Here is a 12,152-nt window from a genome sequence, read left to right on the forward strand (position 1 = left end):
AAAAGAAAAGAAAAGAAAAGAAAAGAAAAGAAAAGAAAAGAAAAGAAAAGAAAAGAAAAGAAAAGAAAAGAAAAGAAAAGAAAAGAAAAGAAAAGAAAAGAAAAGAAAAGAAAAGAAAAGAAAAGAAAAGAAAAGAAAAGAAAAGAAAAGAAAAGAAAAGAAAAGAAAAGAAAAGAAAAGAAAAGAAAAGAAAAGAAAAGAAAAGAAAAGAAAAGAAAAAGAAAAGAAGAAAAGATCCTAGAGTGTATCTACATATTAAATTCACTCTCTGATGGCTGGATGTTGTATTTGCATCTGGCCCCTGGGGAGCTTACTGTCTATGGTGAGTTGATGAAAAAATAGAAAGGGTAATGGAGTAATGAGAAATGTTTCCTGTGATCAATTTTCTTTAAAAGTCATAGTGCTATTTCTTCATTACTCTTTTTTGTCTTTTTCTTTTTCTGTATTCTTTATCTTATGTTTTTGTCATAGAGTGTGTGAGCTCACTGGAGAGTGACAAAGAGAGACAGAGAAAGAAGAAAAGTGAGAAATCACTCCCTAGTGAGGAGGTGGGCATGTGCAATCCCTTCTCCTCCAGTCTCCTGTCAGAATTTGGGGCACACACACATGCTTGGCATGATTTTCAAGCTATTGAGTCCAAGCCTTGAACTGCAGTCAACTATGTAGGAGTCCAGCCCTCCTCATTACTCTTAATCTTATGGCTTTAGAACATTTTTCTGAATTTTTTTGTCCATTCCATTGTATATAACTTTTTCAAAATGTTTGCTCATGGGAACACATGGGGCATGTCTGGGTCCCCTTTCTTCCATTTTAGTTTTGGTCTTTTCGAAGGCTATGAGAAACATGAGTACAAATAGTTTATTCAGAAGCACAAACTGGGACAGAGAGGGTCATAGTGGAAGGAGAAAAGCCAATGACTGCTGTGTAAGTGAGCAGCTTACTGCCAGCAACAGCTGAGACTCAATCCCACCAGGGGCACTCTGAAGAATAAGTAGCATGCACTTCGGCACGGGCCCCTGCCAGGCAGAGAAATGGTATATTTCCCTACCAAGTCCTATTCCTCTTGGCATGATAGTTGCCCCAGAGACATTAAATTCTGAACTGGGCTGCCCTACACACAGAAAGCTACAAAGGCCCCAGAAACAGCTTACAGGCAGGAAGTGCAGTAAGATGCAGGTTCCCAATATGGGATAAGGGAACAGGCACAGAATCTGTCCACTGGGACCCCGTCCCCCTCAGAGAGGAACGAGGAACCAGGAGCTGTGGGTGTTACAACCTTCACCTCTACAAGACCCAAGGATTGTCTTAGCTACCCTCTTCCTGCTGCCACCATCTGTTCTGGCCAGGCCTCTTCCCTAGCAGCCCTGCATAACAGAGACATCAGTGCCTTCTCTCTTCACACCTCCCACCACTAACACAAACACTCAATCCTTTGGAGGATTTTTTTTTTTTCTTGGCAAGAGGATGTTTTGTCTTTGTTTATTTTTTACTAAAAATAATATTCTTGGGCAACATTATAAATTGCATAAAAGCCTTAAATTCTTCTTAAAACCCAGCCTCCATGGCATAATGCCCTCCAAGACTGGAAGACACATGGTTGGCCCCAGGATTGGCTCCCTGGGTGGATTTGAGAATATACAGGGCAGGTACTTAGACGCTTAGAACTCTGAGGGGCTGGAGGGCTGTAGAAGGAGTATTGCAGCATGTCAAAAACCCTCTCAGGGTGTCCCTGTTTTCCTTATACCTTTGCATTCTCTTATCTAAAAAAATGAAAGAATACACACACACACACACACACATCCATAACGAGTGAAGAGACACAGAACATGTCCACTGGGGTTCCCCACTCAGGGAGACCAGGAGCAGTGGGTATCACAGCCTTCACCTCTACAAGGCCCAAAGGACATTTTTAGAGATGATTTTCTTGTTACCCCTAGAACACAACAAGCCAGGTTTGCTCTGTTGTACTTCTTTTCTCTCCCCTCTTCGTTCCCCCAAGAGCCAGCTCTTCACAATCTCCAGTCCACCTTGACTTCAGGGGACCATGAGAGCCTCTACACAGCACCTCCCCATGTTACATCTTTGTACCTCATCCTAGAGTAGAGAGGAGGAAGGAGACTATAGGGAGTCCACAGAGTAAGGCTTTTCACAAAGAAGGCCAGGAGGCATAGAGCCCATCACTCTCCCTCCTGTCTCACAGGAGGTGATCTCCAGAGATCATGCTCCACTAGAAGTCCACAAAGAACAAATATCCCTGGAGTTCAAAGATTCTCCTTTTAAAAACTAGACATCCACATTTTACTTTAGATGTTCATTTACAAATGAACTGGTGGTCCTCAGAGTCCAGGACCCACACTGCCACATCCTTCAGGATGCAGCAAACAGAAACTTTGTTTGGAAAGATTGTTATACTATGTATGAGGTTGCCCCATCTCATATATAAAACAGATTTGATCTTTTGTCTTCTTACATTTGTCTACTTTGTTCAAAAATAAATATATTATTTCAAGTCTTTAAAAATATTTAAAATGTGACTTACCAAGCAATGCAAAATGTTAAAAACAAAACAATATGAAAATATTACAACTTAAAAGAATTATTAATGTCACAAGTGTTTTACTTTGAAGACATGCCTTTGATTTAATTTAAGACACTTTTGGAAGGATACTTTATCTATGCTTTATAGTAACTGAGGAACTTAGAAATGAAATGTGCTTCATTTAAAAAAAATAAAATGAAGGCATTAGTCTTGGCCAGATGATATGAAAGCTTCTTGTAAGACATCGTGTTCTTATTGTATAGTCTGAAACTGATGAATAATGAATAATAATAAAATGAATGTGAACAACTCCAGAAAATACCATGCCTCTAGTGAATCACAGAACTGTCATACATTTCCCCCTTATAAAAGGGAACTGCCCTTCAAAATTGAATTCTTAAGGGAATATCTAATTGAGATGGCCAAGAAAAATAACAATGAAAGGCACCAACTAATCCAAAAACAGACTAAGGAAACAACCCCCTTATGATAACAAAGCTGTCAAACTGTCTATAACACATCAAAATCAAATTTCAGTTCTCAGAGGTGAAAAAAAGCGTTTGGGTAATAACAAGTTTATTATCTATATTTTATTTCCCAACCAAGCATCAAAATTCACACCTTCCTACCTCTAAAGTTGCAATGCTACTATTAAATTATGAAATCTAACTTCTCAATGCCATTGTTAATTCCAGCAAATGGAAGAAAATGCAGATCTTACCAGTGGGGCATAAAATATGAATCTCACAAGACAAAACATGCCTATTGTTAAAACACTTGTTCCAACATAAAAGAAGAAATGTCTTCAGTCTGGCATAATTTATATTGCTTTTCCTATTCCTAGACTTTTTCAGCGTATTTTCTACAGTACTATGTATTTTCTAGAAGCACACAGTTATGTCTACTTTTCCATAATGAGTGTTTATTGAAGTTCACTTTATTTTTTAAATAAAAATTATTACCACTGCCCTGAGGTTTATAAATGAATCCGTTAACTCATTTAAACTTCACAAAAATCTCATGATGTAAGCACAGTGATATCATTACATAAGTGAGAAACTGAGGCAAAGAGCCATGAAATGTGTTGCCTAGGGTCATGCACAAGTAGGCAGCACAGTAAGGAACAAACTGAGGAAGGCTTACTGCAGAATCCACCCTCACAACCACCTCACAGAGCAGCTTCTCTGGTGAATGAGGAGGTGGGTGGGCACAGTTTTCATGAATATGTATGACATGACTAATGTCTGTCAGCAACCAGCAAATTACTAAATTGTCCCTATGCGGATGTTTTCTTAATTTAACTGGCTTAATTAGAGTGTTTTAAGTATATCAAAAGGAAGAAAGAGTTAAGTTCAACAGGATTGGTATGTTCAATAGAATCATCTTGTTGGACTAAAACTCCCTGTTAACTGCAGTAAACAGGGAGTTTTCAGTAAAACACATGATGTAACAGTAAATTCTGGTCATTACAGGCAAAATCTACTGAGTTAATAGTAGAGGTTACTTATTATAGACTACTTCACAGTTGAAACTGGGAGTACAGGGCCTTTCAGACTATGAAGGATCTCCATGAATTTATTCAGAAGTCAACTGATGGTGAAAATATTCTCAGGACAATAATTTAGCACAATATATGAGCTAAAGAGGTTGAGAGCCCTTCTAGCACAAAACTACACCAACCAAGATGAAGATACATTTATTCTAATAAATCTCAGTAGCATTTCTTTCCATAGCATAGGATACATTTCCCTTTATATTTGTTTGAACTTTTTTTTTTTAATTTCCCCAGAGGGCACATGAATTCATCTGAGAGACAGAGAGAGAGAGTGAAGAGAGAAAGATATCTGTGTGACTATCTCCTTCACTTGCCTCAAGTCTTTGCTTAAACCTCACCTTCTCTCAACACTTTGACTATGCTTCCCCATTCTTTCCTTGCCTGGATTGTTTCCGCCGAGAGATCCGATGTTAGCCTGATGGGGTGACCTTTGTAAGTAACTTGACGTTTCCCTCTTGCCAACTTTAGTACCTTGTCTTTGTTGTTTTTGCCAGTCTGGCTATGATGTGCTTTGGAGAGGATCTTCTTGGGTTGATTCTACTCGGGGTCCTATGTATTTCTTGGGCCTGGATATTTGAATACCTTTCTAGGTTTGGAAAGTTTTCTTCCAGGATTTCATGGAATAAATTATCTAGGCCCTTATTATTTTCTTCCTCTTCTGGAATACCAATTATTCTGATGTTGGGGAGCTTGATGGTATCCAGTATTCCTCATATGTTGTCCTCATTTTTCATGGTTGTTTTCTCAGTCTTCTTGATACTTTTTTCTAGGTCAGATGTTTTGTCTTCTACGTTAGAGATTCGATCTTCTGCCTGGTCTAACCTACTTTTAATACTTTCAAGGGAGGTTTTGATTTCCTGTATCACATTCTTCAATCCTAGAAGTTCCATCTGGTTCTTGTTTAAGGTATCCATTTCTTCTTTCAAGTCATTAAAGGACTTCCTCATCTCCTGGAGCTCCTTGTCTCTTTTCTCTTCCATCTCAGTTAGTTTGGTCACTACAAATATTCTGAATTCCTTATCAGACATGTCCACGACGTCCATTGTATTGACTGTGGGTGATGTAGGCTTGATGATTTCCCTTGACGGAGAGGCCTTTTGTTGGTTGCTCATATTTCTTGAGCCTTTGCGATTGTTTTTAGTCATCAGGTAATCTATATGTTTCTTGCCAACTTATTTCAGGTATCTCTGATTCATAAAAGTTGTACAGGCTTAGAAGATAAAAGAAAAATGAAAAAAGAAAATTGCGTGGCGCGCTTTGCACGCCACGTGCTATTCAAATCACCAAAATTCAGAGAGTCCAAAGGCTAGTAGGAAAGGGCCAGAGGATGAGTGACAGGACCAGGTTGGTCGGGCCTGCAGCCTCAGTCCGCCTGGTGTCCGGAACTACTGGCTGGCTCGATCTGGTTTGCAGATGGGGTGGGGTGGGAGTTCGTTTTAAAGTCCAAGATAACCAACCTGGGGTCCAGGGAGGAGGAATGGTGGGGATCCACGAAAGTTCAGGGGGGTGGGGGAGGGGGGGAGTCCGGCCTGCAGCCTCAGTCCACCTGGTGTCCCAAACCTCACCTTCTCGACAAGCCCTCTCCTGACCATCCTAATTCCAAAAGCAATCTAGGTTGGCTCCATGGCACGGCAGCAATGTGCAGCTCAAGAGAAACCAGATCCCACTAGAGACCCCTATTTGAATCCCCAGTCAGCCTGAAACATGCCAGACATATGTGTAAATGCCCAGGATCTCACCAGCTGGAGGGTAGGAATTATAGTATGACCAGACCTTGTGGAAGGTGCTCATCTTTCTCTCTCTCTCTCTCTCTCTCTCTCTCTCTCTCTCTCTCTCTCTCTCTCAAGTGCACATGCACACATTATATTATGAATAAAGAAAAAAATTGCAACCCACAACTGTCCCTGGTATTCATGGTCCCCTTCCCCTATTCCGTTTTTTCTTTTTTTTTTTTTTTGGTCAGCTTCAAACATATTTATTTATTATGTTTACTTTATTGACTGTATCTCCCACTGAAATCAGAAGTAAAACTAGTAAAGGAATTTTCATCTATTTTGTCCCTTTTTATAGATACATTAATCAGAACAGGTCCATCCAGGATAACCTCCCTTTTGATCAACTAACTTGGGACCTTAAATACATCTGAAAAATCCCTTTGTCTTTGTCATATAATGCCACCTAATCACAGGAGTGACAGCCATCACATTCACAGTACTGCCTATATGTGCACACCAGGAGGCAGACATCTTGGGGAGGCTTCTAGCCTCCCACAGTAAGATAGACCTGACACCCAGTTCTGCTGCAAACCAAACTACCAAAATCTACTGAATCAGTATCTAGATGGAGTAAAAATTTCCAGGAAAAAGACTGCTATGGCATAGTGGTTAAGGTGCTAGACTCTCACGTGGTCAGCCACGGTTCAAGAACAGAATCAACAGTTTGAAATTCCCGTCAGGCACGTGTGTGTGTGTCCCCAATATCCTGAGAAGAGAATGGAAGAGAAGGGATTGTGGTGTGGCCATCTCTCCAGGGAATGATTTCTTTTTGTTTTTGTTTTCGTTTTTGTTTTGTTTTGCTTTGTTTTGAGAGGTTTTCACTATAGGGCACGTGCGCTCGCCAAAAAGACAGAGACAGAGAGACAGAAAGCAAGAAATCACCTCCCAGGGAGGATGGCCATGCCACAATCCCTTCTCCTCCATTCTCCTCTCAGGATCTTGGGCACACACACACATGTCCCCGGCGTGATTTTAAGCCAATGAGTCCGGGACTTGAACCGCGGTCCACTACATGGGAGGCCAGCAACATAGCCATTACACTAACTGCTGGTCCCTCCAGGGAATGATTTCTCACTTTCTATCTCTTTGTCTCTCTCTGTCTCTCTGGCAAGTGCACACACCCCATATCAAATATATATATCTTTTCTGGGCCCAGCAGGTGGCCTGGTGATTGTGTGGTGATTACTCCCACATGGTCAACTGCAGTTTGAGTCCCAGATAAGGGGCTGCAGCATAGCCCAGCTCCTGGGGAGTAATTTCTCACTTTCCTTCTTTCTCCCTCTCTATGTCTCTCTCTGGCAAGTACACATGCCCTATGGCAAAAACCTAAAAAGAAAAAAAAAAATCTTTGCCACAGTCATATTTATAGCACCACTATTCACAATAGCCAGATGGTGAAACAACTCAGATATCCACTGATGGATGAATGAACAAAGAAAACGTGATATCTACATGCTGTAGAATATTATTCAGCCTTAAAAAGGAAGGAAATTCTGACATAGGCTATTACAATACAACATGGATAAACCTCAAAAACATTAGGCTAAGTGAAATGAGCTAGCCATGAAAAGATAAATCCAGTATGAGTAAGTCCACTTATTTAAGGTTCCTAAAGTCATCAGTTCACAGAGAGAAAGTAGAATGGTTGTTGCCAGGTGCTGAGGGAGAAGGGAATGGGTTTTAATGGGTACAGACTTTGGCTTTACAAAATGAAAACAGACCTGGAGGTAGATGATGGTGGATGGTGATGACCATACAACAACGTGCATGCTTACAATGCCATTGAATTGTACACTTAAAAACAACTAAGTGACAAATTTCATGTTGTCTATTTTACCACAACCAAAACTAATAATTAAAAAAAATTTGCCAATGAAACTGTGTACAATATTTTTAACTCATTTAATACACAAAGATGGAGATCTAAATTGATATGGGAACTGTTTTGGATTTTAAAGAAGGTAAATATTAATGTAACAGGTTTTTACAATGATTAGTGAATTAAAGCTAAAGTTTGTGTTCTATGATCATTTTTGCTACATCAGAAATCACCACAGAAACAGCGATACAAACTGATGTTCCTGTTCCAACTGAAAACCTTACTCACCTGGCCCAGATCCAAGGTGAGGTTGACTCTGTTATACTGTGTGCCTGAGGAAAGAGGAGGGCTTTGCCACCAACGTTCAGATCCATCGATTGCATTGGTAACTGGGTGTGCCTTCTGGGGATCCTCAGAGTTGCAGTAGTCACAGAACTGGCCCTGGAGGGGGAAAAAAGTATTTTTTCAAGTAACTTTTTCTTATCCATTTGGTAAAAGAGGTAACTTAAAAAGACTCCTTCAGCGTAGAAATGTCAGCTGTTTAAAATCATTGTACCATGGGGACCAGCAGATGGAATAATGGTTATATCACTGGACTCCCACATAGTTGACCACAGTTCGAGTCTCAGACCCAGCAGCTTAAAACTCACACCAGGTGCTTGTGCATGTATGCCCAAAATCCCAAGAGGAGAAGGGAGGAGAAGGGATTGCAGTGTGTCCATCGCCCCCTGGGGGGTGATTTCTCACTTTCTGTCTCTCAGTTTCTCTCTGTCTCTCCAACGAGCACACATGCCCTGTCACAAAAATCTCTCTCAAAAACAAAACAAACAAAACAGTCATTGTAATATGTCCTGAAGCCAGTGGTAAGGCTTTTTCTTTTTCATTTACTCTTAAGTCATATCACCTATGTGTATCTATTATGTTGATTATGTTTCCAGGGTATGGATTATATTTATTTTCCATCTTTACACCTATATTTTCCTTGTCCTATACAACACTTCAAGAAGAGTTATTGTACTTGGAATGCAAAGATGTTCTCACTTCAACAAATCCATCCATAATTCTTCAAATCTTAAAGAAAAAAAAAATCTTTAAATCTTATTCTGTGCAATCGTGTATGAGGCACTGCGGTACAAAGAGGATCCTGGCCCACAGTCCCAGTGGAGGGGGTAAGTTTACAAATAACCATTAGGGAAAGTAGTACAGAAAATGCCTCTGTATAAAGTGCTGGGGTGGAAGGGGTAGGTATTCCAGAGTAGAAGAGATGGCATTTAAACTACTTGCGAGGCTGAACAGAACTTTGATAAGTGGTAGTGAGTACCAAAGAGGAAAAGCACTACAGGTGGAAGAATCAGCACAAGCAAATGCACAGGGACCAGCTGATCCAGTCTGACCTAAGTACTAAGAACAAGACTTGTGGCCAGCAGGTGGCATAGTAGTTAAAGCACTGGACTCCCACATGGCCAATCACAGTTCGAGTCCTAGACTTGGTAGCTTGAAATTCACACCAGGCACATGTGCATGTGTGCCGACACTCCCTACAGGAGAATGAAGGAGAAGGAATTGTGGTGTGGCCATTCCCCTTTGTGGGGAGGGGGAAGGGTGATTTCTTGCTTTCTGTCTCCCTGTCTCTATCTCTCCAGCAAGTACATACACTCTACAGCAAAAATCTCTCTCTCAAAAAAAAGACAACACAAGACTTAACAGGCCACTGAGGAAGATGTGGCTGGGTGTGAATACCAAAGTGAGAAGTCAATAACTAATTCAGTAGTAAATGGGGATCGCTTTTTACCTGGGATGATACTGTTTAGTATTATAACCTCTAACTCCTTACTGAATTAGTTGTTTTTGGAAGGCAGAGTCTTTTACTTCTGATTTTTGTTTTGTTTTATTTGCAGTGCAGAATTTTACAGCCATTTGCCATCCAAAAAAAGCTGAACATAGATCTTTATTCTGTGTGGAACATATTTTTTAATGGACCAAAGGATCATGCTTACCCAAGGATTAACTTTACATACTGAACTATCCTACTCCACAGTAAATTATTTTGGAGTATGACCACCACACAGGAGGGGAACACAGAAGCAACATACTCACCACCTCCCCAGAAATGTGCTGTGACAAAGGGGTAGCTCTGCCCCCGGTATAAATTCAATGCTGGTATGTAACCAAATGTGCGACCAAATATTTTCATTTTCTATGCAATTGGTGGTTCTTTTGTATGTGGTGAGAAATTTATGTAGGTCTTTATTTTTTGAAATTATATAGAGACATTGACTTTTTTTTTTTTTTGGAGAGGTTTTGCTATAGGGTGCATGCACTCGCCAGAAAGACAGAGAGAGACAGAGAGACTGAAAGTGAGAATTCACCCCCCAGGGGGGATGGCCAGGCCAAATCCCCTTCTCCTCCATTCTCCTCTCGGGATCCTGGGCATGCACGCACATGTGCCCAGTGTGAGTTTAAGCCACGGGGGCTGGAACTCGAACCACAGTTGACTACATAGGAGTCCAGCGACATAGCCATTACGCCAGCTGCTTTTCCTGAGACATTGACATTTATATAACTCAGAAGCAGCATGTTGGGATATGTGGCCTCATCAGATCATGAGATCAAATGGGACCACATATCTGATCTCATGATCTGATGGGACCACATATTTTCTTCTAGAAGTAGAAGCTCAACAAAGGAATCATCCCATCAGCAATTTCTTAAAAAAAAAAATTGGGTGGTTATCTTTATAAAGTTTATCATTATAATATGAGGCTTAATTAATAACTTTTTAATCCAGGACATCTAAACACTTATTTTTCCCATCAATGTCTATTTTTTCTTTTTCTTTTTTCCAAGAGAGCATTTGAGCAGTTTAATGACTTCATGAGGGAATTAAATTATTATTTCTTGACGTTTAAAAGATTTATATCTGAAAAGAAGCACATCACTTTCAAAAGTGTGGAAGCTTATAACTGATTTATCTCCATCTCTATATAATGGATATGAGAAATGAAGATGATGCTTTTTAGTGTTGTTAGACTGATTCTCAATTTCAAAAATAAAAATAACTAAAATGAAACTTCATAGAGTGCCTGTCATGCATTAAGCATCATGCACTTCACATTTTCATGCTAAGAGTCTTACTATCACTTCTACGTTACTGCTGAAGAAACAGAGTGGAAAGGTTAAGTAATTTCCCCAAGAACCACACAACTGATAAATGGTAGAACCAGGACCTAAGCCCAGGATTCCAAAGATAACATGTCAACTACTACCCTGCAACTTACTTCCCCCTCTAGCTGCTACACTGTTTATTAGACATCTCTGGAAATTCAGTAAAGTACCTTCCCTGCCATTAGTTTTAAAAGGCAGCGTTCACAATAGCCTAAGCGTTACAGTTCCAAGCCTCTTTCATGTAGAATCTCTTATCATCTCTGTTGCTAATCATTCCTTCTACTGTCCCAAATAAAACCATTCACATAATTTAGCAGACTGAGTAAAAACACAAGCTAAGTAGCTTTAACACCTACTAATTGTATGATCCAGGGCTAATTATTAAAATATGAGATTTGAACATTAATCATAAGTAATTTGAAAGTATGCATTTAAAAAATACTTTTGTGGACCAGCAGATGGCAATGGCTACTACCACTCAAACCCGGAGTCGGTGGCTTAAATTCTCGACAGGCATGTGTGCATGTGTGACCAATATACCGAGAGGACAATTGAGGAGAAGGGATTGCAGCATGGCCATCCCCTCCCCACCCTCCCAAAGTGATTTCTTGCTTTCTGTCTCTCTGTCTTTCTGGCGAGTGCACATGCCCTACAGCAACAATCTCTCCAAAAATAAAAAATACTTTTGGGACTAGCCAGTGCTGTGGTTGTTAAGGCAGCTGGATCCCGCATGGCCAACTGTGCAGTTTGAGTTCTGGACTGGCGTCTTGAAAAAACATGCCGGGGGGACCAGCAGGTGGCATGGTGGTTAAGGCGCTGGACACTTGCACACGGCTGACCATGGTTTGTGTCCCAGACCTGGAGGCTTGCGTTCTCACTTTCTCTCTCTCTCTCTCTCTCTCTCTCTCTCTCTCTCTGTGTGTGTGTGTGTGTGTGTGTGAGTGTGTGTGTGTGTTTGTGTGTGTGTGTCTGTCAAATTTTAAAAAAATAATAAATGAATAAATAAATAATTTTAAAAAAAAAGATAAAAAGAAAAAATATGCCAGGTGCATATGTGCATGCCCAAAATTCTGAGAGGAGAATGGAGACAAGATTGTGTCATGGCCTTCCCCTCTGGTGTGTGTGGAGGGGTGCTCTCTGCCTCTTTCTCTCCACAGTGAGCACACATACCCTATAGCAAACTGAAAAATAATAATAATTTTGTAGCCAAGAGAGTATCACAATTATCCAAGTTAGTTTCAACACTGACATTTTGGATGTTTGACTGATATAATAGATACATAAGTTAAAGGAGAATTC

The 12,152-nt window shown here is 40.3% G+C and overlaps 1 protein-coding gene across 4 annotated transcripts in view; it reads right to left on the reverse strand.

Annotated features, from left to right (window-relative positions):
- The window catches only part of LAMA3 (laminin subunit alpha 3), a gene marked incomplete at its 5' end in the record, with an annotated part of 299,569 nt that overhangs the window by 250,872 nt on the left and 36,545 nt on the right, over window positions 1-12,152 (reverse strand). For all 4 annotated transcript variants that reach the window (XM_014591287.2, XM_014591288.1, XM_014591290.2 and 1 more), the window contains 1 exon segment: window positions 7,977-8,129. In XM_014591287.2, coding sequence (XP_014446773.1) covers window positions 7,977-8,129 — 153 coding nt within the window.

Source organism: Tupaia chinensis, unplaced genomic scaffold (genome assembly GCF_000334495.1).
Source record: "Tupaia chinensis unplaced genomic scaffold, TupChi_1.0 Scaffold000550_1, whole genome shotgun sequence".
Taxonomy (NCBI): Eukaryota; Metazoa; Chordata; class Mammalia; order Scandentia; family Tupaiidae; genus Tupaia; species Tupaia belangeri.